Source organism: Physcomitrium patens, chromosome 13 (genome assembly GCF_059467195.1).
Source record: "Physcomitrium patens ecotype Gransden chromosome 13, ASM5946719v1, whole genome shotgun sequence".
NCBI classification, from domain to species: domain Eukaryota; kingdom Viridiplantae; phylum Streptophyta; class Bryopsida; order Funariales; family Funariaceae; genus Physcomitrium; species Physcomitrium patens.
In genome coordinates, this window is record NC_143422.1 from 10,010,330 (window position 1) to 10,036,267 (window position 25,938).

The window sequence follows — 25,938 nt, forward strand, 5'->3', positions numbered from 1 at the left end:
CAACTCATTTAAATAAGAATCATGCACAAGAAATGCAGCACCCTCGTACAAATTATAATTCCAGCTAATAAACAAACAAACTAACAAGCTAGTGGATTGGCGGGGGGGGGGAGTTTTTTTAGTTCGTTTGTTTTCTGGTGTAGGTGGCCTTCGACAGCAACTGCTCATCATCTTATCCTATCACTCAGCCTCAGCCGTCAATCTCCCACTACCAACGGCATGGAATCGCCTTCGGGACGATCTTTGCCTCAATCCCGTCACGCTTGGCATTGACACTCTTGAGAATTCCCTACTGCTGGAATCTGCCACAGCTGCTGTTGGGTTTGCCTCTGGGTTTGGGTTTTGGCTCGCGGCTCTGTGTTCGGAAGGACTCAATTTGGTGGCGTGGCCAGTCCATGGCTTAATCCCGAATTCGTTAGTCTCCCTTGCGAGAGAGGACTTTCCAAGGGTTGGGAGTTGCAATGCAATCCATGGCATGCGCGAGGTCGCTTGTGTACCATGTGGGTGTCGTGGGAGGATGCCCGCGTCGCGAGACGGGAAGCGCCAGGAATTTGAGGGGTTGTGGAATTTGGAATGGTGGTGGGATTATGTGGAAGGCTGTGGAGCAGGACAAGGAGACGGGTGTTTCGAGTCGGCGACAAATTGTTGCGCAGAGTGCCAGTGGGAGAGGTAGAGGAGACAGGAATTGGGGTCCACAACGAAAAGGCCCGGGTACTGTGTCGAGAGATAATGGAAGAAAGGAAGACGGGACGTATGGACGTGAGTATGATTTTAAGGAGAGTGGGGGAGACGGGGTAGAGAGCTTTGGTAGGGGGCGGGGGCGAGGTCGAGGCGCAGGACGTGGTTACAGAGGTAGGGGTAGTGCGAGATATGGCGACCAGAATTCTTCTTACAGTGACAGAAGGAAGGGTTCTGCGGGAAGTGGGCGAGGGTACAGGGGCTCAGGGCATAGCAGTGCGAGAGGCAGCGGTAGACGAGGTGGAAGATATGATGCGCTCCGCGAGGCAGCTGACAAGAGGATGCACCGCGATGCATTTGAGGTGGTGGATGAGGAGACGGGGGAGAAAGTTGTGGTGTGGGGGATTGAGGACGAAGATTGCATGCCACGACAGGAAGACTTGAAATGGAAGCCTACCACCATAGTGGCTGCAGGAGATGTGTCGGAGGAGAGCTGGTACAAGGCTATGGAGGCCTCCATGGATGGTCCCTCTGGTGCTTTCAGTATCAAAGGCGTGCGGCAAGGAGGTATGGTTGTTGTGTTGGGCATTATAGGGTTTAGCGTTTGGGAATTGTGTACCACTTTGCGACGGTGTGGAACTCGTCTGATTGTGCCTGCAATGTGGTAGCGGTGTCAGATATAGACATTACACAAGTGAGCAAAATCCCAGTAATATTTTGACGTGGGTGCTGGTTTGGTGGAAGCAGAGTATAGTGGAGAGATGCTGGGATATTGGGTATAGGGTTTAAGAATGGTGCCTACGATCTCATGAGCCTCTCATGTAGTATGTTTGCGCAAGAATTGGTAAACCTCAAGGTTGTGCAGTTCAACGAGCGTGACTCGAATTTGATTTTGGATTGCACTTCTGCTTTTAGTAAACAGTTCAATATATTTCAGGGGCTTACGCTGACGAGGATGACGACGACGATGTGGAGGACGATGTTTATGAATCAGATTATGACGATGACGACGACGATGAGGAGGACGACGAATTCGGTAATGAGCTTACTGCGAACTTGGTTGAAGAACCTGAAGTGGTTAAACCTGTGAGATCTGCGAGAATCAGGGTATTTGGTCGAGATTACAAGCAGAAGGACAGTGTGGTGTCTGAAAGTTCAGAGGGATCGCACTCTGGGCGACATTCGGTGACTTCTCTTGATGGAGCTGTGGGTAATAAATCTCACCAACTCCCAATGAACGGCGTCAACAACAGCCAAGTTTTGAGCAGCGACGTTGATCAATCTTGGCCCCTTGCTGGTCAGCTTGTAACTGGGAAGACGGAAGATGGTTACGACAGTACTGTTCCAAGTAGCAGCAACGGAGCTGGAAGAAAGTCTCAAAGAAGTTCCTTGTCTGAGTTCAGTTCTGTGGACAGTGTACATTCTGAAGAGGATGCTGATCAGCAATGGCCACCAGTCGGAACCCTTTTCTCTGCAGGCTCGAGTGACTCGTCTCCTTCTGAAGCATCTGATGAGGACGTCAGCGTCCGTGGTGACGAGAGTAGTTCTTCCGCCGGAGGTGATATATGTGACCATGATTCATCCCGTTGGGCAATGAGAGAGCTGTTTCCGTGCAGTCTAGACAAGAATGTAGTTTCAAGAGTGGTGAGTTTGTTGGATATAGTTGATCAGTGGCAGAGAACGTGTGTAAGATGAAGAGGTCATGTTGTGTGGATGAACACGGACGATGTTGGTCTTTTTGCAGGAAATGGTGAATCGCTGGGTTGGCCACCAGCAGGGTTGGTTGGCAAGGGTGGGGTCTCATCAGACGAGGTGAGCGAGGCAAGCTTTGAGAGCGAGTCCACAAACGAGAGGAGTCAACGAAGTGTTTGGAAGGACGTAAAGAAAGTTGTGAGGGAGGAGGAGTGGGTGCAAGGGGGTATGAACCCTGGGATCATAGATGTTGACGATGATGGTGATGACGAGTACGAAAGTAGAAGAGTTGCAGACCGGAAATCCGGTGAGTCCGTCCCCGTGCGGTCCAGTCTGTTGGATGAGCTGAGGTTGCAAACGCAGCGGAAGCTGGCAAGTAAAACTGTGAACGAGGACGTGGAAAAAGTTGCGAGAAACAAAGAGATGAGCAGGGCACAAGCGGGTGGGAGAAGTGAGGAGGAGTCGAGTAACGTGACGGTGGTGAAACCACGGGGGTTCAGGGATTTGAAGGCACGGAGCAACTATGATTCGAGCTTGGCTGCAGAGTTCTTCAGTACGAAATCGTTGAAGGGGTTGGGTGCTTCGGAGGAGGTGATAGGTGCTCTATCGGTGCTTCAAATAAGGAAACCGTCTGCAATACAGGTGAGTGGAATTGGGAACCCTGAGACTTGCGGGGCGGCGAAGGCAGCAGTCAGAACATGGAATTAAGTGAAATGTGAAGGGGTCCTACTCTGGCGCTTGCATCACTTTTGATTTCTGGTTATGGGTTTGCAGTAGTCATTAGTCATGTACCAACTTAATCAACCTGCACCCAGTTTGCCAATGCATTGGCTGAGCATGCAAGCGTCTCGAAATGATTCCATGGTAGCTACTTAACTGGAGTACCTAGTGTTTGAAAAGCTGACTTTAGCGACACGGTGCAGGCCATGGCATTCAAGCCAATATTGGACGGACAGAGCTGCATTGTTGCCGATCAAACAGGATCAGGAAAAACCCTTGCGTACTTAGCCCCACTCGTTCAGAAGTTGCGTGCAGAGGAGGAAAAAGGTGGCTCGAAGCAGCTGAATAAGAAGCCTAGGGTCCTCGTGTTGGCGCCTACCAGTGAGCTTGCAGTTCAGGTTGGGAGTTATCATGGTTTTGTAGCTTCTAGGATATCTTCATTGAAGCAAGTCATCGTCTATGCAATGGTCTCGAAGTAAATAGTTTTGCACGTCAGTTTCCACTGAAATGTGGCTACTGGAGATATCAATGGCATTTGTTTTTAGTGAAGAATGATCGTGGTTTTAGTCTCGTTGAGAACACAGTGCAGTGCTTCCAGCCCTTGCAAGATATGTCACCAAATGAGGACCTCCAGTTTGCTCAGTCTTTGAAAGTTTAGAAAAATGTTATAACTACAAACATGGCTGCTCTCATAAAGAGACTTTGACAGCTTACCGTGATACTGGCTGTTACAGATACTCAATGTTTGCCGAGCGTTTTCAAGAGGCGGAGCCCCCTTCAGGTCCCTCGTCCTGACAGGTGGATTCAAATGGAAGACTCAAGTAGAAAGCCTGGCACAAGGAGCTGACGTAGTGATTGCTACTCCTGGCCGTTTCCTTCAACACCTCGAAAAGGGTTCCCTCAAGCTGGACAATCTTACAACGTATGTCTCCACCCATTTGAGTGTGCATCTTTTGCTCTACCATTTGCGATTAATGTGCTGTTTTCATCTGGTTTTCATCGCGCTGTGATGATTTTTTTCTATAAGAAAATTGTCGGGTTGGAGCGTCCACTTTCGTTTTTCCTTTTATATGTGAAGAATGGCTATATTTTCTATCCCTCGTGAGCAGTATTGACAGCCGGACGGACTCTCGTGATGCAGCGTAGTGTTGGACGAAGTAGACATTCTGTATGATGACCAAGAGTTTACAGCAGTTCTGCAAACATTGGAGCAAGCAGCATCACGGCGTGTGCAGTATGTGCATGTGACAGCGACTCTTCCTCTCGATATTCATGATAGCCTTCTCACAAGATACCCCGATGCCATCCCATTGATGGGACCAACTTTGCATCGTACAGCTGTTGGCCTTCAGGAGGTTATCACTTCTTACGCATGTCACCATTTATCTGTCATGTAATGTTTCAGCCTGTGGCCAACAGCATGTAGTCCATCTGTACATACTTAGTCTCTATTTGAATATTTGTCTTCTTAATAAGGGCGTTTCGTTAGCATTCTTTAATTTTAATTTTCATGTTTCTTATGAGATTTCATTTGTGAGGAAGCAGGTGCTAGTGGATTGTAGTCAAGCGGATGGAGAAGAGAAGACACCTGAAAAGGCCTTCTTAAGCAAGAAAGCAGCGCTCTTGCAACTAGTAGATCAAAGACCCGTCTCAAAAACCATAATCTTCTGCAACAAGGTAAAGCTTGCCATTTAGGGCATTTATGAAGTACTTCAAAGCCGTCGCAAGGTGTCCTCGTTGCACTCCGTATTCAAGTATGTTCAAAGGAGTTCCCACAGTCTTTGCAATGGGCTTATGGTTCCTTCAAAGCTGGAACTTACGATTACGCTCTTGTTCCCGTATGCAGATTGAGACATGCAGAGACGTAGAGAATGCCCTCTACCGGCATGACCGCAATGGCACCAAGCTCACGGTGCTTCCATACCATGCAGCCCTTTCGCAAGAGGCGAGGCTTGAAAGCATGCAGCAGTTTCTGGAATCACAACCTAGCAAGAGTCTATTTCTTGTTTGCACTGACAGGTACTTGGTGAATATTTCCTTCAGGGTTGCCTAGGCTTGTTCAGTTCATAGGCTCAAACGGCTAAAGGGTTCAAGTGTAGTTTCTTGGCGTTCAGTTTTTAAGTGGTCGTTTGAAGTAGGAACTATTCTTTCAGTTTACGTTGCATTACTCGTTTACACGTCTGCCATGTCCTACTGATTATGAAACTAAGTAACTGTGTGCCTTTCTTGGCCAGTTAGGTAGTGGGGTTGTAGTTGTCTATTAGCTTGAACTACTGTGTGTTTAGATGATCATTAGCATGTTAAGGTCAGAAAAGTCTGGCAACCTATCAGTAGCGTTTAGGTTGTTCCTGGAAAGCTGACATGCTTGTAATGATGAAAATATTGGCCTAATTGTGCATCAGAGCATCTAGGGGATTGGACTCCTTCGACGTAGAGCATGTGATACTTTTCGACTTTCCTCGTGATCCAAGTGAGTACGTAAGACGAGTCGGGAGGACTGCCCGAGGTGCGGGAGGCACAGGGAAGGTATTCGTTTTCGCCCTTGGGAAGCAAGTCGCTATGGCAAGACGTATCATGGCTCGAAACGAGAAAGGACGTCCAATTCACGATATTCCTGGGACTGATTACGAAACTTGAAGTACCCCAGTCGACCAGTTCGTTTTATTGTATTATCACATTTCCTCCCTGCCGATCACCTCTTAGGCATCATTTTTAGATGGGTGTGCCTGCACCGCATCACATCAACTTTCAAGTGCAAGGTGATGGCTCTTTCGCGCAAGCTGTTGTGTTTTGAAGATGGATCTTCGTGAAGTGCGTGCTAATGAGTTGCGAAGTTTATTAAAAAACTATTATACTGAATGTATTTTCATGTAGTGTCCAACTGATATCCCCACATTTGTTGCTTCGACACATAATCATGCCTGACGGTTTTATGGTTTCGCTGTCTGCAATACAGTCTATGACTCCATTGATTTAGAATACCGTGATGAAATCCCACACGGGCAATAGGCCATTTTTATGCTTGTTAAGCGGCAGTTTTGTGGAAACCTGAAGCTTCTGGCATCTTTTTGATGTATGAATCATTTTTGTGATCGAGTTAAATAACAACCTTGATGAAATTAGCATGTTGGCTTGTTGTCGCCCAAGTTATCTCTATTGCCAAGTTACCTTGTGAAATACCACGCCAATGACAGTTAAGTGTAGTTGAAAGAGTTATGAAGCCTGTCTTGCCATGGAATACTCTTGGTGCTCATACTCCTGCCGAATATGCTTCTCTTAGATCATCTGAACATAGTATTCTTTACTTCACGTGAACAAGTGCATTCATTGTGCGACACACTTTCGTCAAGTTAGAGGTTTCAGGTCACACATGTTTGTTTTTAAAATTCATTCAATAGTATCATGCCCAACCATATGTTTTTATCCAAGCACTCAATTTATTTTCTTTTCTGTTTTGAAAGTTTTTACTTTTGAACCACGTAATGTGGCCCCTCTGAAAAATACGGCAACCACATGTTGTGCTTTGCACCAAAGTAAATTAAATCAAAAAACAGCTTGAAGTAAATAGGTCTCTTATCTTACCTAGAGTTCATCAAATTTTGAACAATCAAATCATGCATCATACAATTTCTTCAAAGTTGCTTAAAAAATCACCTTATTTTAGAATATACCCAATCTCATTCCAATCATGGTTGTAATAAAATACATGATATGAAGTTATTCTTTAATTAATGTAAGTGTCATATAGAATTCACCAAAACTTTTAACTTTTTTTGTCAAGTTAAGTAGATGTACATCCATTTCTATTTTTAATTGGATTTTATTAGAAAATAAATATTAGGGTATTTTGCAATAATAACTCAATATTTATAATCTATTTGGAAGTTTTGATTTGAATGTAGAATTTAATTAGGATTAGTAAAAAATTAATAAAAATTGCCATTATTTAGATTGTATGTCTTTTACAACTAGCACAATATTGGATTTTGTGTTCTATGAAGCAATTTAATAATATAAATCTTTTAAAAGAAATATGGAACTATTTGAAGAATTTATGTTAAAAGAAGATGTTAATTTTTAAAAACAAATTAACTATTTTTATTCTACCAAAGTCTTGTTCAAGAAGAATTACAAATAGGTTTTTTCTTTGGCTAAAAGATTTCTTGTTGTAAAACTTTAAATGTGGTATTTCTACATATGAAATATTTCTTAACTATCAATAAAGACAAATATCTTATAGCTAAATACTATAAGGATTACTATTTCAAAGCTACAAACACAACTATAAATATTTTTTTAAAATAAAAATAAAAATAAAATTTTAATTTATACAATTGTCATTAATAAAATCTCTAACAACTTATGACAAAGAATAAACATTTAAACTCCATTACTATTAAACTCCATGAATATTAAATTCTATTAATATTAAGCTGTATCAAAAGATAATAAGAAAGAATTTTCTTCTATAAAAGAAATAGATACTAAAGAAATAAATAATATTTAAATATTTAAAGTCAAAGATTAGATTTACTATAGAATCAATTTTGATTAAATAATATTTTTTTAAACCACCATTAGAAATTAGATTAGCTAAAAAAATATATTATATTAGATCTTTATGATAAATTAAATTTTTTGCTAAATAAAATACATGATTATATATAAGGAGTTATTAAAGCCACATTCCAATGTTGTTAAAGCCACACCCCAAAACCTTGTGATGATTAATTTTGGGGGACATGGAACAAGGGTTGAAATAGGGAATAAGGCACGAGGGTTGGGAATGGAAGATAGAGGACATGGAACAAAAAACAAAGACATGGATGGATGGAATCAATCATGGAATGGTAATGTGGGGTATGGCTCTAACAATATATATATATATATATATATATATATATCACAATTGGTATTAGAAAATAATTACAAATAAGATACTATGTTCAAGATATAACATTAAATTAACAAAGAAAATTGTAACTTCATTGGTAGAAGTTATTTATCATTTATTTTAGAAAGAAGAAAAAAATTAAAATGTTATAAAAAATAATTACAAATTTTATTTTAAAGATTAAATGGACAAGGCGAAATGTCTTGGTTGCAATACTTCATGATAAAATATATCTTGACCTTTTTTAATCTTTGTACAAAATATTCAACTAATGAACAAAAAAAATCAATAAAAACAATTAAGAATGGATATTAAGAATCAAGTAATATTGGTTTTATTTGAAGATCTTATAAGAAAAGTTAAGATATCTAATAATATGTAGTTACTTCTTTGACATAGAGATATATAAAATTGTCATCTACATCTAATTAAATGAGTATTTTAGACAAAGAATCATTTTTCTTATGGTTAAAAGTCTTTATTTAAATTAAAATAAATTTTAAAAATATTTTTAAAATATTATAAAAAATATCTTGATTTAAGCAATAATTATTAAAATCATCATAGATTACATGAAAAGTATCAAACCCTTAATAAATATAAAATTATATAATATTAGTACTAGTTGATAATTTATGATTTGAAAAAGATACAAAAATTTAGACTGCAAGTAAATGCAATATGATTAGCTATTCTTTGTATATCTTGACTAAAATGTTTTGAAATGTTGTATACCTTAAAGCACACTTTAAAAGGTTGTGATCCAAAAATCTTATGAATGTCTCTTTTATAGTTAAGAAAGAAAAAATTAAATAAATAAAACTATCTTTTAGAAGCCTTTGCATTTATTGATAGTTTAAAGTATAAACAAAAAAAATTATTTATTTAAATTTAATTTTAAATTAATTAATAATATATTAAATCTTGATTTAGAGTTTTTTTATAAATAAAAAAAAGATATATAAGTTTCATATTTTATGTGCACTTTTAATTTTTATTCTGATACTTCTTGAATTTCTATAAAAACAACAATTTAAAGACAGCTTGACAAAAACATTATGACAAGACATTGTTAATGCCATGTAGAAAAATAATTAAAAACAAAACAAAACAAAACAAACTAACACACAAACAAAAACGAAACCAACCTCGTCTTTTCCTCTCACAACTTTTCAGTTGATTTTCCTAAGCATACAATTATTCACCAATTACAACTATTCACCAACTTTGAAAATTGCAAACCTCTTTCTCTCTCTCTCTCTCTCTCATAATAAAGACTCCTTAATAGACGATTTTCTTTCTTTCTTTCTGTCTGTCTGTTTTTTCACTGAATCCAAGCAATAAATCTTCTCATCAGTTTGTAATAAATGAAAACATCTGTGTTTAATAATATAACAATTTATACCCTCACATAACTCCCGTTTGTAGATCCACACTCCGTCGTCATTCTTCCGAAATGGCGTGTTTATTATTCCTCACATGTGCATGCAATTACCTCAGCGCAGGAGCGCAGAACAGCGTCTCTCTCTCGCCCTCTCTCTCATCAATCTCGTCGGTGGTGGCTGCGCTGACGCAGCCATTAGCCAGGTCCCCTGCCTCCTCGAGACTTGACCAGGTAAAAATCGACCCAAGTTGGGTCGTTAACTTAGCTGGCTGTGGTTTGTTTTCTCCCGAGGTGCAGAATTGTGGAAGCTCTCTCGCTCTCTCTCTCTCTCTCTCTCATCTGCAGGGCCGTGTCCAGCATTTAGCTTTTGGTGCGGGAGTCGAGACCCGGGGGCGGTTATAGTACCACCATGAATCCTCCGCTGTGCTTATCCTCCCTCCACCACGCTGGGCCGAAGCTCTTGGATTCCCTGTCCATCCTTCCTCCCCTCCACAACACAACACTACTGCGTGGATGATTAGCCTCCCAGTCCTCTACTTAGTCCCATGCTTCGAATTCCAACCCTTACTACTGCTGAATCTGGGTGCCTGCCTGCCTGCCTTGGAACGGGGTTGGCCGTGTTTGTTTCAGTGGAGTCTCCGACCCTTCACTAGATTCTACTCTAACCCATTCCAAACCACAACAAAACAACGAATGGGTTACCCCCGTTTTTTAAAAATGGCAACAATAAAACTGGAAAATTTGCTGTTTTCCTAACTAAAATTTCCAGTCTTCAAATATCAGCTAAATCCAGCCATTGAATTTGTTGGAGAGATGAGAAGCTTCGTAGAAGGTGCGGTCTCCGGAAACGTGGAAGGGAACGTCCATATGGAACGGGGTTTGTTTTAGAAAGAGTAAAAAGAGGGACAAAGAACGTTGTTGGTGTGGCTACTATTTAGCATGTGGAAGTATGTGATTGTGGATTTTATTATTAGGGTGTGTGATTAGGGTTATGGCTCTTCGTCGCCATAGAAGTCTTGAATATGAAATAATAAATTAAAAATAAATAAATAAGTAAGTAAACAAAGGGTTTCCTCATTTTAAGTGTATGTGTAGTTATAAACTAGTCTAAGATTTGTCCACGAAACCATTACATTGGTTATTTCAATCCGACATTTTGTAAAATTGGGTGTAGGATGAATACATCAATTTGTCATTAGTATAATAATGAATAAGATAAATATATGAAAATAAGTGAGTTGTGCTTTCAATGAGTGTTTAGGTTATGGATCGTACTTAACATTTCTTCCTGTTTACAAAAATATATATATATATATATATATATCTTAAATATTATCCTACAGATATAATTTTTTTTTTGTTCCCTAAAATCATACTTAATATAATTTCAATTAAATTATTTTTCAACTTTGATAATCAAAGTATAAAAAGTACGTATAAGAATATTTTATTTTATATTTTATGCTTAAAGACTTAAAGGACATGCTAGAGTTGTTTTAGAAAACTTCTTCCAGCTGCTTAGGCATCAATTTTTACCAGATATATATATAAATAATCCTTGTGGTAAATACTAGTATTCAATGCTCACTTGCCCTCTCATGCTATCAACCCAACAACGACAACAAACAAACAAACAAACAAACAAACAAGAAGAAAAGTACACATGTTAAATTATTGTATAATTTATGCAAAACCATACATTTATCTCCACAACCGTATTATACCATGAATTTCTCCCAAACATCTTTACAAAGCCTGCACTCAAAAATCAAATTTCCCATACCTGTGTGAATAAAAATTATTACCCTCTCCGAAATCCAACATCCAAAATCAACAAGACAGGATTCGTTAATTTACAATCACCATAGCTATTTCCCTTCTTTTATTTATTTATTTATAATCTTTCCTTTCCCATTTGCATAAAAAAAGAGAATATTCCTTATGTTCCAGCACCCATCCTCTTGATCCGAGAGAGGGGTGGCTATTTAGGGCTGGTTCTGCCTCCACCATTCTTAGGCTTCTATTTTGCAGTTTTGGCTCAACAAATGGCTCTTTTTAAATAGATTTGTTTTGGTATTTTGTTTTTACTATGTATTCTTTGGAAACCATGTGTAGAATACTGGATCAGTATTTGTGATCCGAATATCAAAGAAGACAGATGGGCGAAGGGTGGACTTCATGTTGACAAAATCAGAAAGAAAAGGAATAAAAATTTAAAAAGAGCGCATTGAAGAAGGGGATGAATGGTTAATGCAGATGTCATACGGTCAAGTATTTTTAAAACTTTGGACCATTTCAAAGCAAATCCACTTGTCATATCTGTACCCCACGTCCGAAAACGAAGTCTTCATGTCCATGACCGAAAAAGTAAAAGAAAAGCTGTTATAAAAAGTGAAGCATAGAGAAAGCTTATTCTGTGCGAGATCCATTTTGCCTTTTCCGAGTTTGCTTTCTTAGGGTGAGTTTAGACTTGTTCAGAATCCTATATGCCGTCTGGCCCTCCCCGGTAATCGAGTCACCGGCAAATAAATGAAGTCCTGAGTTGTGAGCTCATCTGAACGGCGGTACTCAAGCATTGTAAAAACTTCCTTTCAAGTAGGATCTCTATTGTAGTGAATTTACTCACTATTTTGAACCCTTTTTTGTTGCTTTATTACTTCTCTTCATCGCAGGACAAACGTGGGTAGCCCGTGGGAAGATATAACTTCCTGCCCGCGACTTAAAGGCTGGTGTGATTCCCCACCTGTCCACTGTATAACCGCCACCCCGCTAAGCCTTCCAAGCTGTTTCTTTAGAACGGAAAAGCTTCACTTGTCTCCCGTCGTTTTAACTTTTTCGCTGTCTTTTCTGTTTACTTTTTCGAGGTGGTGGTGATGGTGGTCGAGGCAATATATTCTATTTGTTCTATTATTTATTCATTTATACATTTTAATTGAGCTTTTGTTCTCCATCTAATAGTTTGAGGTTGTTGAAGACTCTAAAAATGAAATATAGTACTTTTGAGATTGAATAATTCAACAATTTTAAAAAATGATATTAATGTGTTTCGTGACATACAACAAATTATCAACATTTATTATGTCAAATGATCTAATTTTATTTTTTGTGGAGGTTGAAAGCATTATCAAATGAAGTTATTACAAAATTAATTTAACTAGGCATAAAACAACATTGTCATTTCATTATTATTTTTTGGAATAAAATCTATGCCGTGTATTACATATATAATATTCTATTTTCGTTATTACCTCTACTAGAATTTTGTTATTTCAAACCATAAAGATTCTTTGTGAGTCAAGGGTACAAATTGAACAAGATGTTGGCTCAGCCACTATCACCCCAAGGCTACCCTTGCCCAGTCCCAATAGCATTGCAATGAAGGGATTTTCAGTCTGTGACTAGTGGGTTAACTCAAGCAAAAAAGTTTGGACGTCCTCCCACCAACGAGGCATTGTTTTGGTGGAGGTAACAAATGCATTTTTGTTGTAAATCATGTGGTGGGCTGATTAAGACTTAAATGGCTCAATTTACACACATATATATATATATATATATATATATATAACACAAATATATTTACACATTATATACATATTTAAGAAATTTGTTGCAATATTTTTTATTTCTCTTTATATGTATATATTTATAGGGGAATGTTAAATAGACCCAAACTTTTACTAAATTGACCCACCCATCCTAACCATCCTGAAAAGAAAAAGAAAAGAAAAGAAAAGAAAAAACCTCTAGATTCATTTCTCCACTATTGCATCCAAAAAAAATGAAAACCAACCACATTCATCATGACTACCATATTCTTCATCAAGGGTGGGTTAAGGGTGGGTTGATTTAGTAAAAGCATGGGTTTATTTAACATTCCTCTCTATCTATTTAAGACTTAATAACAATTGAAGTTGGAGTAAATTTTCTTGTGACATAATTTCATCACGTGGGTTACATTTTGGCAATGTAAAGCTTACCAAAAGCATGCACGATCAATATATAATATATATGACTACATACATACATACATACATTATACGTGAGTGAATCTACACACATACGTGTCAAAGCGTGGGCAAGCGTGGAGTGAGTGTGAACAGGCAACGGGGGTGGCAACAGTGAGAGAAGAAGAATGTCTAGGATATGGCGACTGACTTCTATCTGGCTCTGCTCCGGATGCGTCCGATCTCGGAACATGAGCTTCCCGACGGCGATCAGCTCGATGGACCCAACCTTGGGATACAAACTTAAAACGAAAAAACAAAAACAAAAACAAAAAATAAAGCAAAAATTACTACTACTCTGCTCTGCGAGCTCTGGCGGGGGTACGCGGCAGGAAACAGCAAAGGGATCTCTGCGATGCTGACACCAACCCGTGTGTGATTAAACTTCTCCCTCACGGAGATGGCCGACAGACTTGCAGTGTTTCAGAACACAGGAGTGAGCTCCAAGCCCATACCAGAACCATCCACCTCTTTGTGCGCAGTGTCCCAACATACATCGACGACTGAAGTCACTTGTGGGCTTAAGGTTTAGACGAATCCTAACCCGTTGCTCACCACAACTGTACCCATTTCGTCAGCAGATGTGAGAACATCGCTCTGTGTGATTGGATCGCTCTCGCAGCTAGACTTGTTTGCTTGCAGTGGTGAGAGATTAGGGTTTGGGAGAGATAGCTCGCCGGTGATTCAAATCGAAGCTCCTTTTTAGGCAACTGTTTTCAGGGTTTCCAGTTTTTCGAAACTAGATTAGGGGTGCGTGTGCACAGTTGCACACAGCCCATGCGCAGCCAGCTCTTGCCCCGCAAATCGATGCAGGCAGCAGCGGAGGGGGGAGGCGGAGCTGCTGCCACAGATCGCATGCCCACCCCCAACTCCCACGCTTCTCCAGAGCTTGGGCTTCGGTGCTGTGCTGCTTTTTGCGCATGGCTTCCGCTGGGGAGCAGTCCTTGGACTACTACTATTAAGACACAAAACTAAAAAATAAAAAATATGGCATCGGAAACTCCGCCCCACCCCGCATCCACTCACAGGAGTTAACAAGCGATTCACTTGTATAGTTAAGGGATGCATTCTCGTTATCGTTATTGCTGTTATTGGGTCTTCCAAATATGATGCACGTTCGTGAGAAAATAAAATGATGATAAAGAGTTTTAAAAACTGGAGTTGTGATGAATTAGGTCCTTTGTACATTTATGAATTATGATTTGCATTTTCCGTTTACTTGTTTTTGTGTGGATGTTAGGCTCTACTTGAAGCTATTCGGTAGATGATTTATTGTTGTTTTTGTTGTTTTTAATTCAACATTCTTTATTAAAGAATCCTATTTTTACAAAAATTCAATAAATAAATAAATGAATAAATAATTTTATTATAGGAAGTTTTCCTAAGAAACAATTTATTGAAATATCTTCAGAAATAAAATCTTGTTCTAGAAAGAGAATTAACAAACTACGTCAATTTCAATTTTATTTGACGGTTTATTTATTTGTCTTCTTCTTCTTCTTCTTCTTCTTCTTTTTTCTTTGTTTTTTAGTTGGGATCGTCTTATTACTTGTCATGGTATTCGATCTTTTGTTTATCTATTACGTTTTTAATACCATAGTCGACTTGTTTTTAAAAACATGAATTTGTTAATATGTTTTTTACTGGAGACTTTCTTTCACTGGAACCAATAGTGAAAGAATCATGATGGTTGCATATATATCTAATCAATCTTAAAATACATTCTCTCTCTCTATATATACATACACACACACGTACACACCTTTTTAGACGTATTAGTTTCAAAATTTTAAATACTTAGGAATAATAATAATCATCATCATTATGGCTGTTTCTGACGGTATGAGTGGCTTGAACTATCCTTTATTAAAAGAATCTAATGGATTGGACATGGCATTATCTTAAATGTAACAGACCATCTAATAAATTTTAATTGTGGATACAAGCATCATGAATAAGAACTTAACTATACATAAGCAAATCATATTAGCTTGAACAGGGTTATTCCTTACAAAACATACATCACAATTAAAAAAAACTTATGGTTAAAATTTTCATGGATGAAAAACTTGTCTGTGTTTCAAAACTACCTCAATACTTCTTTGAATACATAGCAAATAATATCAACATGTGTGTACTTGATAGAGTTTTGTAAGACTTCGATTTTTTGTTCAGTCAATTTGTTTTTCCAAACCGGGGATTGTTGTTCCTCCACAATTCTCAAGGGATGAGAACATTGCATAACTATTTTTGCATATTATTACTTCAAGTACTTGTTGTTTTATACTAACATAATCGAAATTTCTTCAAATTAAGAACTCGAAATAAAATTGTTTAAAATTCTGGAACTCTATAGATTTCTTCAAATTAAGCAATCGAAATAAGCTTAAACTTAGGATGATGTTACTTTGGTTGTGAAATACTCTGTGTTATCTATGATGTGTTAAAATTCAAATATTATTTCACTGCTTGATTTATTTAGATATATTATGGTGTAATGAATCGACACTATCAAGCATTGGCAACCAATGGACGTGGGTTATTGAAAATGGATAATACATTATATGACATCAAACATAACAAATGTATTTTGAAAAGAAGTTTATGTGTGGTGAAGAATGTATTAATTTGAGTTTCTAAGTACACATGAAACATAGTTACAATTTTAAACATTTGTAGTCTTTTGAATATTAAAAAATAATTTTTTGACTACATAAGATCAAAATACTCAGAACATTCACTGGATACTCAAAACCTGTGATTACTAGATCAATTTGTTTGAAAGATTTTATAAAAAAAATTATAAATATTTTCTTTGTAGTTAGCAATGAGAATAATAAACAAACCATTCAGTTCTACTCCTTGAATGCTTGCTAATTCCAAAACCTATCACTTCAATTTTGGAAAACTCGCAATCCATGAAACACACTTTACACAATGATAAATAAATAAATAAATATATATATATATATATATATATATATTCACACACACACACTAAAAACCTTTACCAAACTCCATGTCTAGATGAGTTTAATTAAATGATAATTTTATGATCATAATGCAACAATATTCACATGAGGACCCATTCATGTGTTCATCTTCTAAAACAGTAGAGAATACAGTACAATGCTTACAGTGCCCACTAGTAAGTTGCCATATCATGGGTTCACCTTCAGCTGGCCAACTAATTAAAACTTGAATTACGGTCAACCGAAAACTTAATATCAGGATTAACCGAAACTTTAATGAGGGTCAACCAAAACCCAGATTAGGGTTCACCTAAACTTGAATTGGGGGCAATAGAAACTTGAAGTGGGGGCAATAGAAACTTGAAGTGGAAACAATAAGAAAGTGAATTAGGGTTTGGGCAAAGGCATGATATCATTACTGCATTGCATTGCAATACAATGCAATGCTATGCAGCCTGGAGTGTGTGTGTGTGTCTGTCTCGCTCGATCGCCCTGTAGGTGAGCACCAGGGACCCAATTGTGCGCTTCTGACGCTCATCAAGTCTCTCCAGTACCATTTTGACTGGGACACAACTTCAACAATAACAACAACTTAATCCTTTTATTAAATTCTCCTCCCCCCCTCTCTCACCTTGATAAGTTTTTTTCATCTCTACGTGAATTGATTTTCTTGTTCCTTCGTTTTATTTGGTTGATTATGTTTTTTTGCCTTTGCAATTTCAGAGGCGCGCTCTGGGAAACATTTTCGGAGAGGACCCAGTAAGCAGACGTGAATACAGAAGACGGTTTTGCATTAGATTCCTTCTTTGCGACCACCTTTTGGAGCGTACCCTTTTGTTTTTGTTTGTTTTTTTTCGTGGCTTTCTCGGTCTATCAAGCTCTCTCTCTCTCTCTCTCTCTCACATACGGTAAAGTCGCAGCGCATGTGGGCTCTGAGCATGATCATCACCAAACCCCTGGTGGGTTGACAAATTACTTGATACCCTCATGAAAAGAGACGAATCGCGATGCGGAGTTATGATGGCATGCACCAGGAGGGGGGAGAATGACAAAACAGACTTGTCATGAACGGGATGACCTGTGTGGCGACGACAGGATCATGTCTTGGGATGAATGAAGTGCAGAGCGTGGAGAGAGAGAGCGTTACTGCTTTTTCCTCAGAAGTCAGAGCTGCTTAGAATCAGTCGTTTATGACCGGGTGCCGTCAACGAGAGCTGGAGCATTCAAAGGGGCTTCTGACATTTTCCCTCGCCGGATGGGGTTATGAGACACATGATTAGCATTAATCGAGGGATTAACATCTCGTTGTTTGGATTTGGATTCTGCTTGACGATGTGCCGGAGAATTGCGAGCGGAGCAGTCTAAGATCCCCGCCCCGTCCCCCGCTATTGCAACTTACAGTTTGCATGTCAACTGTTACCGCTGAGTTTACTGCCGATAGTTTTGAACTTTTCTTTTTTTACCGAGCTATTCAAATTTGAATGTTTCCATTTCTGTCGAGGGGTAGGACACGGTCGGTTCTTCACGGACGTTGCTCCCAGAATTTCTCTGAAAGGTTCGGTCGTTGCTGGAAACTTGGACCAGGCTTGAGGATTCGACATATTTGGATTATGTAGTTGTCCGTATCCGGTTTGTGATTGCTGATTAAACGCGATTAAGATGTATCCTTGAGAGCTGTTTGCGGCAGTAAATCCCACAATTTGAGTAAAATAATGTGATCGACTTTTGGGAGAGAGTTGGTGATTGGTGAGGTGTCGGTTCCTCGACGCAAGTTTCTGTATTAATGAGTTGTCGCGGTAAAGCAGGAGGTTGATGGATTCGCCGGAGAGTTGGTTGGTTATTACTTCGAAATCAGACAATATTGTCCTTGCGCTGAAATTCTACGCTGCGGAGTGGTTGCTGCCCAATGGGCGACATGGCAAACCACCGGCGGTACTAATCCTTGGCGACCAGTATTTATTTTCGTCGGCATCGGAACCTGGAACGATGATCAAGCAATGGGGCGGTTTTGGTTCTGTCCTGGCAGCAGTGCTGATTGATGCCACTACGATGGAGTCAGCTTCGGGTGCGCTCTGTTTTGTAGAAAAGTGAACAAGCTGCGTGGTCAGCTGCTCGCAACAGTAGTGTACCTTCGTCCTGCTACATACTACATTTCGGTCACGGGACTTGAGTCATGTGCGTATTCTATTGATTGTTAGAGTAGCTAACTACTGAATTTGTGCACGTTCCTAGGTGCCTGCTGAGTGGGTCCTTTCGGGTTGACGCCAAGTGTTGAAGTTAACAGAGTGAATCTTGAGTTGGTTGATTGACACCACTGAATTGGTAGTTGCGAATGGTCTTTGGATATTGCCAGCAACTTGTGAGCGTAAGGGTTATAGGGAGAGTATCATTCACAATGCGACAATGCCTGGACTTTTTCCCTACGCGAGCCTCGCCTTCGGGGACCCCAGTTGTAGCAAGTTAGAAAGGAAGTCCACGGGCTGAAGTAGCATTCTGAAAGAGTGAGTAGAGGTCACATAGGGTGTTCTTGATTGATTGCGTTGCCATTCACGTTGTCTTCACAGCTGTAGCCTGGTTCGGATTACCGCCAATCCGCCACAACAGCTGAGGAAGTAGCTAGTCTTCATACCTGTCTTCATTCCCTCATTCCCGTAAACTCAGAAGAATGCGTTTTGGTGACTCTTTGTTTAAACATGGAAGCGTGCAAGATTTCGTTGAGCAGTCGGTAATCAGGATGTCCGTATTCGTTTAGAGGTGCCCATCTGTCGCACCTTGTCCTCGTAAGGTTGGCATTGTGGCAATGGCTGCAGCTGCTATTCAAAGAGGAAGTAGCGGGAGCAGAAGCTCTAGCTCCAGCAGCAGTATTAACACTTGCACCCGCCTCGTTCCTGGTCCTGTCATCACCGTGTCGCCGAGCCACACTCTGGACTACGACTGCACAGATTGCGGGTCGTTCTTGTTTGGTAGCCGTGGAAGGCTCCGACATCGACCCCATGGCGCTCGAAATAGCAGCAGCCATCACTATTCTCGAGGCAACAACATCAGTGAACCTGTGCAGGTACAACACCATTGCCAAATAGATTTATGAGTCTATTTCATTTAACGAAGACCTTTTCGTGACTGCAAAACTTCTCTCTTTTTCTTGTGCGATGCAATTTAATTTGCATCATCAGGGGTGGGCAGACCTTTCGAAACTCCCCGCTGAGTGAGCGAGCTCAATGTAAACTTGAGTTAGCTGAAGTCGTTCATGGCTCTTGCAGCGAAAGTCTTTCGAATTTCAGAACCAGAACGGCTGTACACTTTGACTTCGGCTTGCAGTATCGCAAGCCGATTGAGCTTTCCATTTCAGATTGCAATTATTATTCTCTCTCCCCCAAGTTATGCAGTTTTAATCTAGTTTTTACGCCAGCCCTAAACATGGCGATGGCGATGGCGAGAGAGAGCAATATATTTATATATATCTTTGGAGAGAGAGAGAGAGAGAGAGAGAGAGAGCTAGACCTAAGTGAGAGCTTAACCTGCGAAGCTTCCATAGTGTGACAGTTCCGACTTGAAGGGGGGGTTGATTCAATTTCTGGAGAACTGATTCGTGTTCCACTTGAGTGCGGTCTTTCCAAAATCTTGATCAGAGACTGACCTAATAAATTAGTTGTGCAAGGGCTGTCACTATTCCTTCTAATAGCTGAGTGCAACTTGACTTGTCATTTTGGGTTGCAGACAGATGCGCAGAGGCTTCTGTTAGTTGAATCTACACCTGTGCATGACCCTTTCTCTACTGCTGTGTCACAGCACATGATTCTACCCCAGAATGAGCAGCTAGCTGTATTTGCCCAGGCGACTGAGCCTGAAGATACCGTTGACTACATACAAGCAACAGGGCTTTCAACTGAAGTCATTGAAGCAGTTTCCTTACAGGCCTCTGATAATGAGGTCGAGGAAGTGGGAAACCAGAGAGCAATAGATTTTGTGGCATGTCATGGTTCCACACCTGCCTTTGCTGACAACGTAAATGACTCATCGTCGACGTTGGCAGAAATATTTCGATGCTTCATCTGTCTTGGAAAGGTGTGGATCCATCTCTCGCACCTCTAAATGTCTGGCAAGTGCTTCATTCGAATTTCGCTGAATTGGTTTAGAGTTTCAATGCTTGCCTTTCGTCATTCTATTGTGAATTCAATGCAGAACAAGATTTATTTTAAGCAATTTTCTGAACACGATGTTTCTAGTACGAAAATTCAGAGTTTGACTAATTTCAATGAATTTTAAACAGAATTCCTGACTCTTCATTATAGATCTGTCTGCTCACCAATTGTTTTCTTCTTTCCTCTTGTCCTTTTAGGTTGTCGATGCCCAGCTATGTCCGTGTTGTTCCAAGCTGGTGTGCCAGCCGTGTATTAAGGTCAGTGGTGCCATTCTCCACCTTCTACAGGTGATTCTATAGTCTCCAGAATGAAAATTGTTGTTGCCATAGTTTATAAAATAATATTAGGTAAAGCTAATATCAAGGAGCATTCTATTTGCAGAGATGGCTCACAGATCAGAAATCGGAGTGCCCACACTGCCGTGCACCTCTCCTTGTCACACAACTTGTGAGCTGTCGATTCATCTCCGAGATTTCTTTGGTAAAAATCATTCCACCTGATCCTATCGTTGGCTAAACAGCATATCGTGCACCGTGAATATGCGATAGTCAACTAATCTCTTTTCTTGCTTAACTCCGATTTTTACTCTTGCGGAGACTTGAGAGCAATATTTCTATGATGTACTGCAGGAAGTTGAGAAGATTCAAGGAAAGCTAGGTGACAGTCCAATGGTAAAGGTGAGTCCGATCTCTTGCTGTATTATTGCCCAACTCCATGTGCTTGAGATTTAATCATGTTACATGTTTCAGTTTATATATATATATATATATATATATATAAAGTTTTCAAATATTTAGGAAATAGAAGCGCAGTCTTTCTTTTTCATGTGCATGTTATTCGTAATTTATTTGTGTACTAGCATGTATTGGTTTTGGTGGTATTTTATTGAACGTACTTGAGTGTGTGGGATTGGTGAACAACAGCAGTACTGTCCGACTCATGACAGTCCCCTTCTCTACTTTTGCACGACTTGTTCAGTGGCTGTGTGCTCAGATTGTGCAGTCCTGATTGAGGTACATTTCACGTCTTAAGCTTAACATTTGAGATCTGTGCTTTGCCCCGGGACTAACATGGGCTAATTTAAGGGTTCTTCTTAGTTATTGCCGGCTTCATGGTAAACAATTAGATCACTCATTCATCTTTCTATACAGGATCATCGAAATCACACGTTTGAGAAGCTGAGTGTGGCCTATGGGCGTCACAAGAAGAAGATTCGCATGGAAGCTGCTGGTTTACGCAGGCGCCGAAAGGAGCTCTGCGCTCTGGTAGCATCAGTGGAGAAAAACATCGAGACTGTGCTCAAGGTGCACAAACTAATCAACCTTCGTAGATTTCTATTAATGTTGCATCATAAAACGTCTTTCATTCATATCAAACAGTGGTGATTACTTAGTCCTGAACCGTGAATGTTCTTCCTTACAATGGCAGTCGAAGGATGAGTCCGCAGCAGAGCTTCAAATGGCATTTAAAAGGATGCAGGTGGTGTCTCCTACCTTCTCTTGTTCCACACAACTGCATAATTTGTGGGTGTTTCTTCCAGGGTGTGCTTTAAGTGATGTCAGAAAATACTGATGGTTGTTGGATAAGATGCAGTCTCGGCTTGAAGAGCAGCTCAAATGCAAGTTACTGGCATTACTCGCACAAAAAGGCTCCATGACTCAAGAAGTAAGCACACACTCTACGATTCCAAATTCTTTTATTTCAATGAATTACTCGTACGTAGCCAAGAGTTCAGAAGTCTTAGAATATCATAATTTTGAGATTTTGTGTAATTGTAGGCCTCGTTCAACAATATGTGCATTCAGTGAATTAGCTGCGGAATATTTTCGCTCTTTCCTTAGCTAATGAGCAATGATAGAGCTGGTCTGTATGTTTGTGACGCAGATGGAGCTTTTGGACACAGTATTGCACGAGTTAGATCAGCAGCTGAACAGCATTCCGAAGAGTGATCTCATAGCGCAAGAACCTAACATGAGCCGCATGCTACAGGTTGGCCTTTTACCATCCATCACCATTTTCCTTCGTTTAGATCACTACACGATTTGCAGCAAAAATCATCGTTGAGTAACGATTAATTAACTCGTATGATTCAATGTGATATTCATTACAGACTAAGATATTCATTAGTTGAACTTTTGTGGGGCTCTGGCTTTTCAGGACATTCGAACTCGCAATTTTTCAGATATTTCGCGCACACCAATTCCGCCTGAATTTATTTCAGAGGTATCCCTAAATACATCATTCATTAACTTCATACTACTTGTATATTCTTTTGTTAAATTTTGTTTTTTGTGGGGCATTACAAGAGTCTGCAATTTACATTGATTTGAGAGAATCTAACAATTAGGTTCTGCAGGTTATTCCTTCGTACGAGTATGGAGAGCTCATTTTGAATAACTACAAGGAAGATCTCACTCAAACCAGACCTACTGTTTTCACCACTGGTTGCACTCTTAATTCCGCTGAAGCACTGTCGAGCAGGGACGTTGTGTACAGCGAGGTATGATCATTCTTCTCTACTTCTCCTGCCAAGGTTTTGCATGATCCTGTGAGTTGAATTTCTTATTTCATGTTTATTGTAACGTCCGCAATGTTGTTACTGCCACTTGAGGGTATAGCTTTCACAGAAGGCTTCAAATTTAGAGAGTTTACGCCTTCTGAACAGCTATGGCTTAGCCAATAGATACTCTATCCTGCCTAAAAAGTTTTGTGTTTGTTTGTGAACGCGTTTGCAGCCTATCTGTGGTTCAGGTGTTATATGGAGGTTAAAGGTAATGTGTGTGTGTGTGTGTGTGTGTGTGTGTGTGTTTGGTTAATTTGCAATTTATATTATTAGATAAATTAAATAACATACTAACATAATAACAAATATCATAAATAAGAACGATCACTTGGTAAATATTTTATTTTCAGATTACGTAATTTAATGTGTAAAGCATTTCAAAATTTTCTCCATTCAGGAGCTTTTTATCAAAGGCATCTTGTAGAATTCGGCGACTAAAGTCAGTACTTTTGTCGCAGGTTTATCCTAATGGCAGTGGAGCTTCTCAGGGCACTCATCTCTCTGTTTTCCTAGAGGTAAAGGTTTGGATACTATTATATGCAATGTTTTTGACGACTCTATTGTGTTTCGTTAATGAGAACTTTTATGGACGGAACTTTGTAAATTACTTCGAGTTTACATCATTATACAAACGATGAAGGGTTGGGATTGTGTTATGAGGAACATCTGTAGTTATCCCGTGAGGTTTCACCTGTTGGAGTCTGATCGTTCGGCAGTGAACTTGACTTGGTTCACTCGTGCACCAGATGGTAGATGGAGGAAATGAACCAGCCACGTACGAGTATGGCATAGAGCTCCTTCACCGCACTCGTCCCAACCAGCGCATCGTTCGAAAATTCTCCTCTGACTTTGAGGTCAGTCCCACACTCTGGTTATCCTTTCTGAAAGCACATCTTAATCCTTCGTAAATCACTCGTCAACTCAGTCAACAATATGGAGCCGCACCTGACAATGCCCTGCTGTGTGTATCAGGCGGGAGCGTGTTGGGGCTACTATCAGTTTTTTAGGATCGATCTTCTGGAGAAGGAAGGCTATATCCTGCCAGATGAGGACACGATCACTTTGTGCTTCTACGTTCGGCCCCTCACGTATGCAGCTACTCCACTCTTTTTCATCAAAATCTTTGTCAATTTCGTTGTCCGCCTAATCTAATCTCGGTTCATTCTGGAATGAGGTTGAATCTATAGAAATCCAACTAGGTCTTGCATCATCTCAGATAGATGCTGGCCTGTGACATGCAGATACCAACAGCAATGCCAGGACTTGCGGAGGTCGCTGGCAGCTTTGCAAGTTGAGCGTGACGAGTCAGCTGCCCAGGTCACAACAATTACCATCTTGAAAGTCTTGTGATGGGTTGAGCTAAGAACTGCAGGGTCAACTTGATTTTCACGTGCCTGTTAACCGGTCGTATGTGGAAACGTTGTCAAGTGGTAAGAATATCGTGTAATTGCAGGTGGCGGTGATTCGAAGAGCATTTGCAGCAGCATTTTTCCAGCGCAGGCGGAGGCGGGGCAGCCGAACAGCTGGACATGTTACAAACGAGCAGATAGCATTCGCTCAAGCTGTAGCAGCAGGGACGGGCACCTCCAACGCCTCGCCAACACTATCTGTGCGCAAAGCACCTCAAATACCTAGCATCAAACACGTCCAGATGAAGATGCAGGAGTGCAATGGCTCCAGAGTTGAAAAGTCATGGAACAACGGGATTTTGCCACAGTTTGAGGGACATCATCATTCTGAATGCACCGTTGAGATCAACTCGGAGGTTGTCTCTCAGGTTGTCGCTGCTGACTCCCCAGTTCGAATGCACGCGTCTAGTCTCACTCGACACGAAAAGCCTTCAACTGAAGAGCTTTCTAAGGAGTTTTTGACACACCCTGAGGACGGTGACGTCCCTGCAAATTTAGACCAGAATGACGACGATGGCACAGGAACACCATCTATTGAACACATTGTCACACACAAATCACAAGGCAAGAATCATCAAGAGATTTTGTCGAAGAAGGGAGATGATATTTTCCAGATTCCCAAGGTCTGCTCACACAAGAAGTTGCGCAGCAGGAAAGCCCATAAGGTACTTATCCCTCCTGAAGCTCTGCTGCCCTTTACAGAAATTCCACGCTCAGCTGAGATTGCTCGGCATCTTACCGGCCTCTCCATGGTGGAAGCTGGCCCCTCGATGAAACAGTCTGGCAATCCTGCTGCTCCTGGAGGCTGCAGTGAAAGCTCAAAGGATGAGAAATACGGGGATGGAGCTTACTCTGATCCAGGATGCCAGAGAGTGTTGGCGGGGCCAGCTATTGCAAGCGTCGTTGTAGGAGGTCTGATTAATGACGAGGTGGGGGATGATAAGTGTCCATATTACAGCGCCATGTCCGGCTCTAGCAACAACCTCTGCACCCCTGAGATCGAAGACTGGGGCAACCTGAAGTAGACACAGATCATGGAACTGAACAAGCGTCTTAGCTAAGTGGAGGTGGATGATTCAGTTGGAATGCTTAACATATTGGGGATCATGGTGGAGTGAGAAGTTTCTCACCGCGCCTTCATCGAGTACTGCGAGGTTCATATCCAAACCTTGGGTGAAACTCTTTCAAAACTCTGATTGGGCAAAGAAAAGTCTTTGATTGGCTGCAAGACATGTCGAGTAATTGCTGAATCCTCTACAGTGCTCGGAAGCAGTTGCATGACTAGACGATTACACCCAAGAAAACGATTTTAGCAATTTCTGCTCCGACCTGAATGTTTCTGAAAATTGAAAGGAAATGATCGGAGCTATTAACTAATTCATTCTCGGTCAAGCACTCAGAACCTAATAAAGGTGACACGTCCAACAAATACATTTGTGCGAAAAGTATGCATTCAACTTAAAGCATCTCCATGAAGTCA

At 40.4% G+C, this 25,938-nt stretch overlaps 2 protein-coding genes across 4 annotated transcripts; both read left to right on the forward strand.

The window, feature by feature from the left end:
- Nucleotides 1–284: 284 nt before the first annotated feature.
- LOC112290642 (uncharacterized) lies at nt 285–6,212 on the forward strand. The gene is made up of 9 exons (XM_024537144.3): nt 285–1,245; nt 1,616–2,236; nt 2,423–3,012; nt 3,294–3,488; nt 3,825–4,012; nt 4,232–4,445; nt 4,636–4,767; nt 4,937–5,109; nt 5,493–6,212. The coding sequence occupies exons 1-9, from the start codon at nt 462–464 to the stop codon at nt 5,725–5,727; spliced, it is 3,132 nt and encodes a 1,043-aa protein (XP_024392912.1). The 5' UTR covers nt 285–461; the 3' UTR covers nt 5,728–6,212.
- Nucleotides 6,213–18,575: 12,363 nt separating this feature from the next.
- LOC112290177 (uncharacterized) lies at nt 18,576–25,938 on the forward strand. Of its 3 annotated transcripts, none has more exons than XM_024536199.3 (18): nt 18,576–19,402; nt 20,062–20,409; nt 20,684–20,743; nt 20,868–20,966; nt 21,116–21,163; nt 21,410–21,499; nt 21,638–21,790; nt 21,915–21,965; nt 22,080–22,151; nt 22,371–22,475; nt 22,644–22,709; nt 22,843–22,986; nt 23,222–23,257; nt 23,508–23,564; nt 23,796–23,903; nt 24,022–24,137; nt 24,291–24,366; nt 24,503–25,938. In XM_024536199.3, exons 1-18 carry the CDS (start codon nt 19,145–19,147, stop codon nt 25,481–25,483), a joined length of 2,868 nt encoding a protein of 955 aa, XP_024391967.1. In that variant the 5' UTR covers nt 18,576–19,144; the 3' UTR covers nt 25,484–25,938. The 3 variants fall into 3 exon arrangements, with proteins under 3 accessions (XP_024391967.1, XP_024391968.1, XP_024391969.1); XM_024536200.3 differs by having other exon boundaries at nt 21,413–21,499; XM_024536201.3 differs by having other exon boundaries at nt 20,134–20,409.

Excerpts from the sequence above, each read along its gene's own strand:
- LOC112290642 (XM_024537144.3), top strand. The coding sequence starts at position 462 with ATGCAATCCATGGCATGCGCGAGGTCGCTTGTGTACCATGTGGGTGTC. Across the intron at positions 2,237-2,422 it reads GAGTAGTTCTTCCGCCGGAG|GAAATGGTGAATCGCTGGGT; the intron begins GTGATATATGTG and ends GTCTTTTTGCAG. Across the intron at positions 5,110-5,492 it reads TTTCTTGTTTGCACTGACAG|AGCATCTAGGGGATTGGACT; the intron begins GTACTTGGTGAA and ends ATTGTGCATCAG.
- LOC112290177 (XM_024536199.3), top strand. The coding sequence starts at position 19,145 with ATGGCTGCAGCTGCTATTCAAAGAGGAAGTAGCGGGAGCAGAAGCTCT. Across the intron at positions 23,904-24,021 it reads AATTCTCCTCTGACTTTGAG|GCGGGAGCGTGTTGGGGCTA; the intron begins GTCAGTCCCACA and ends TGTGTGTATCAG. Across the intron at positions 24,367-24,502 it reads GTGACGAGTCAGCTGCCCAG|GTGGCGGTGATTCGAAGAGC; the intron begins GTCACAACAATT and ends GTGTAATTGCAG.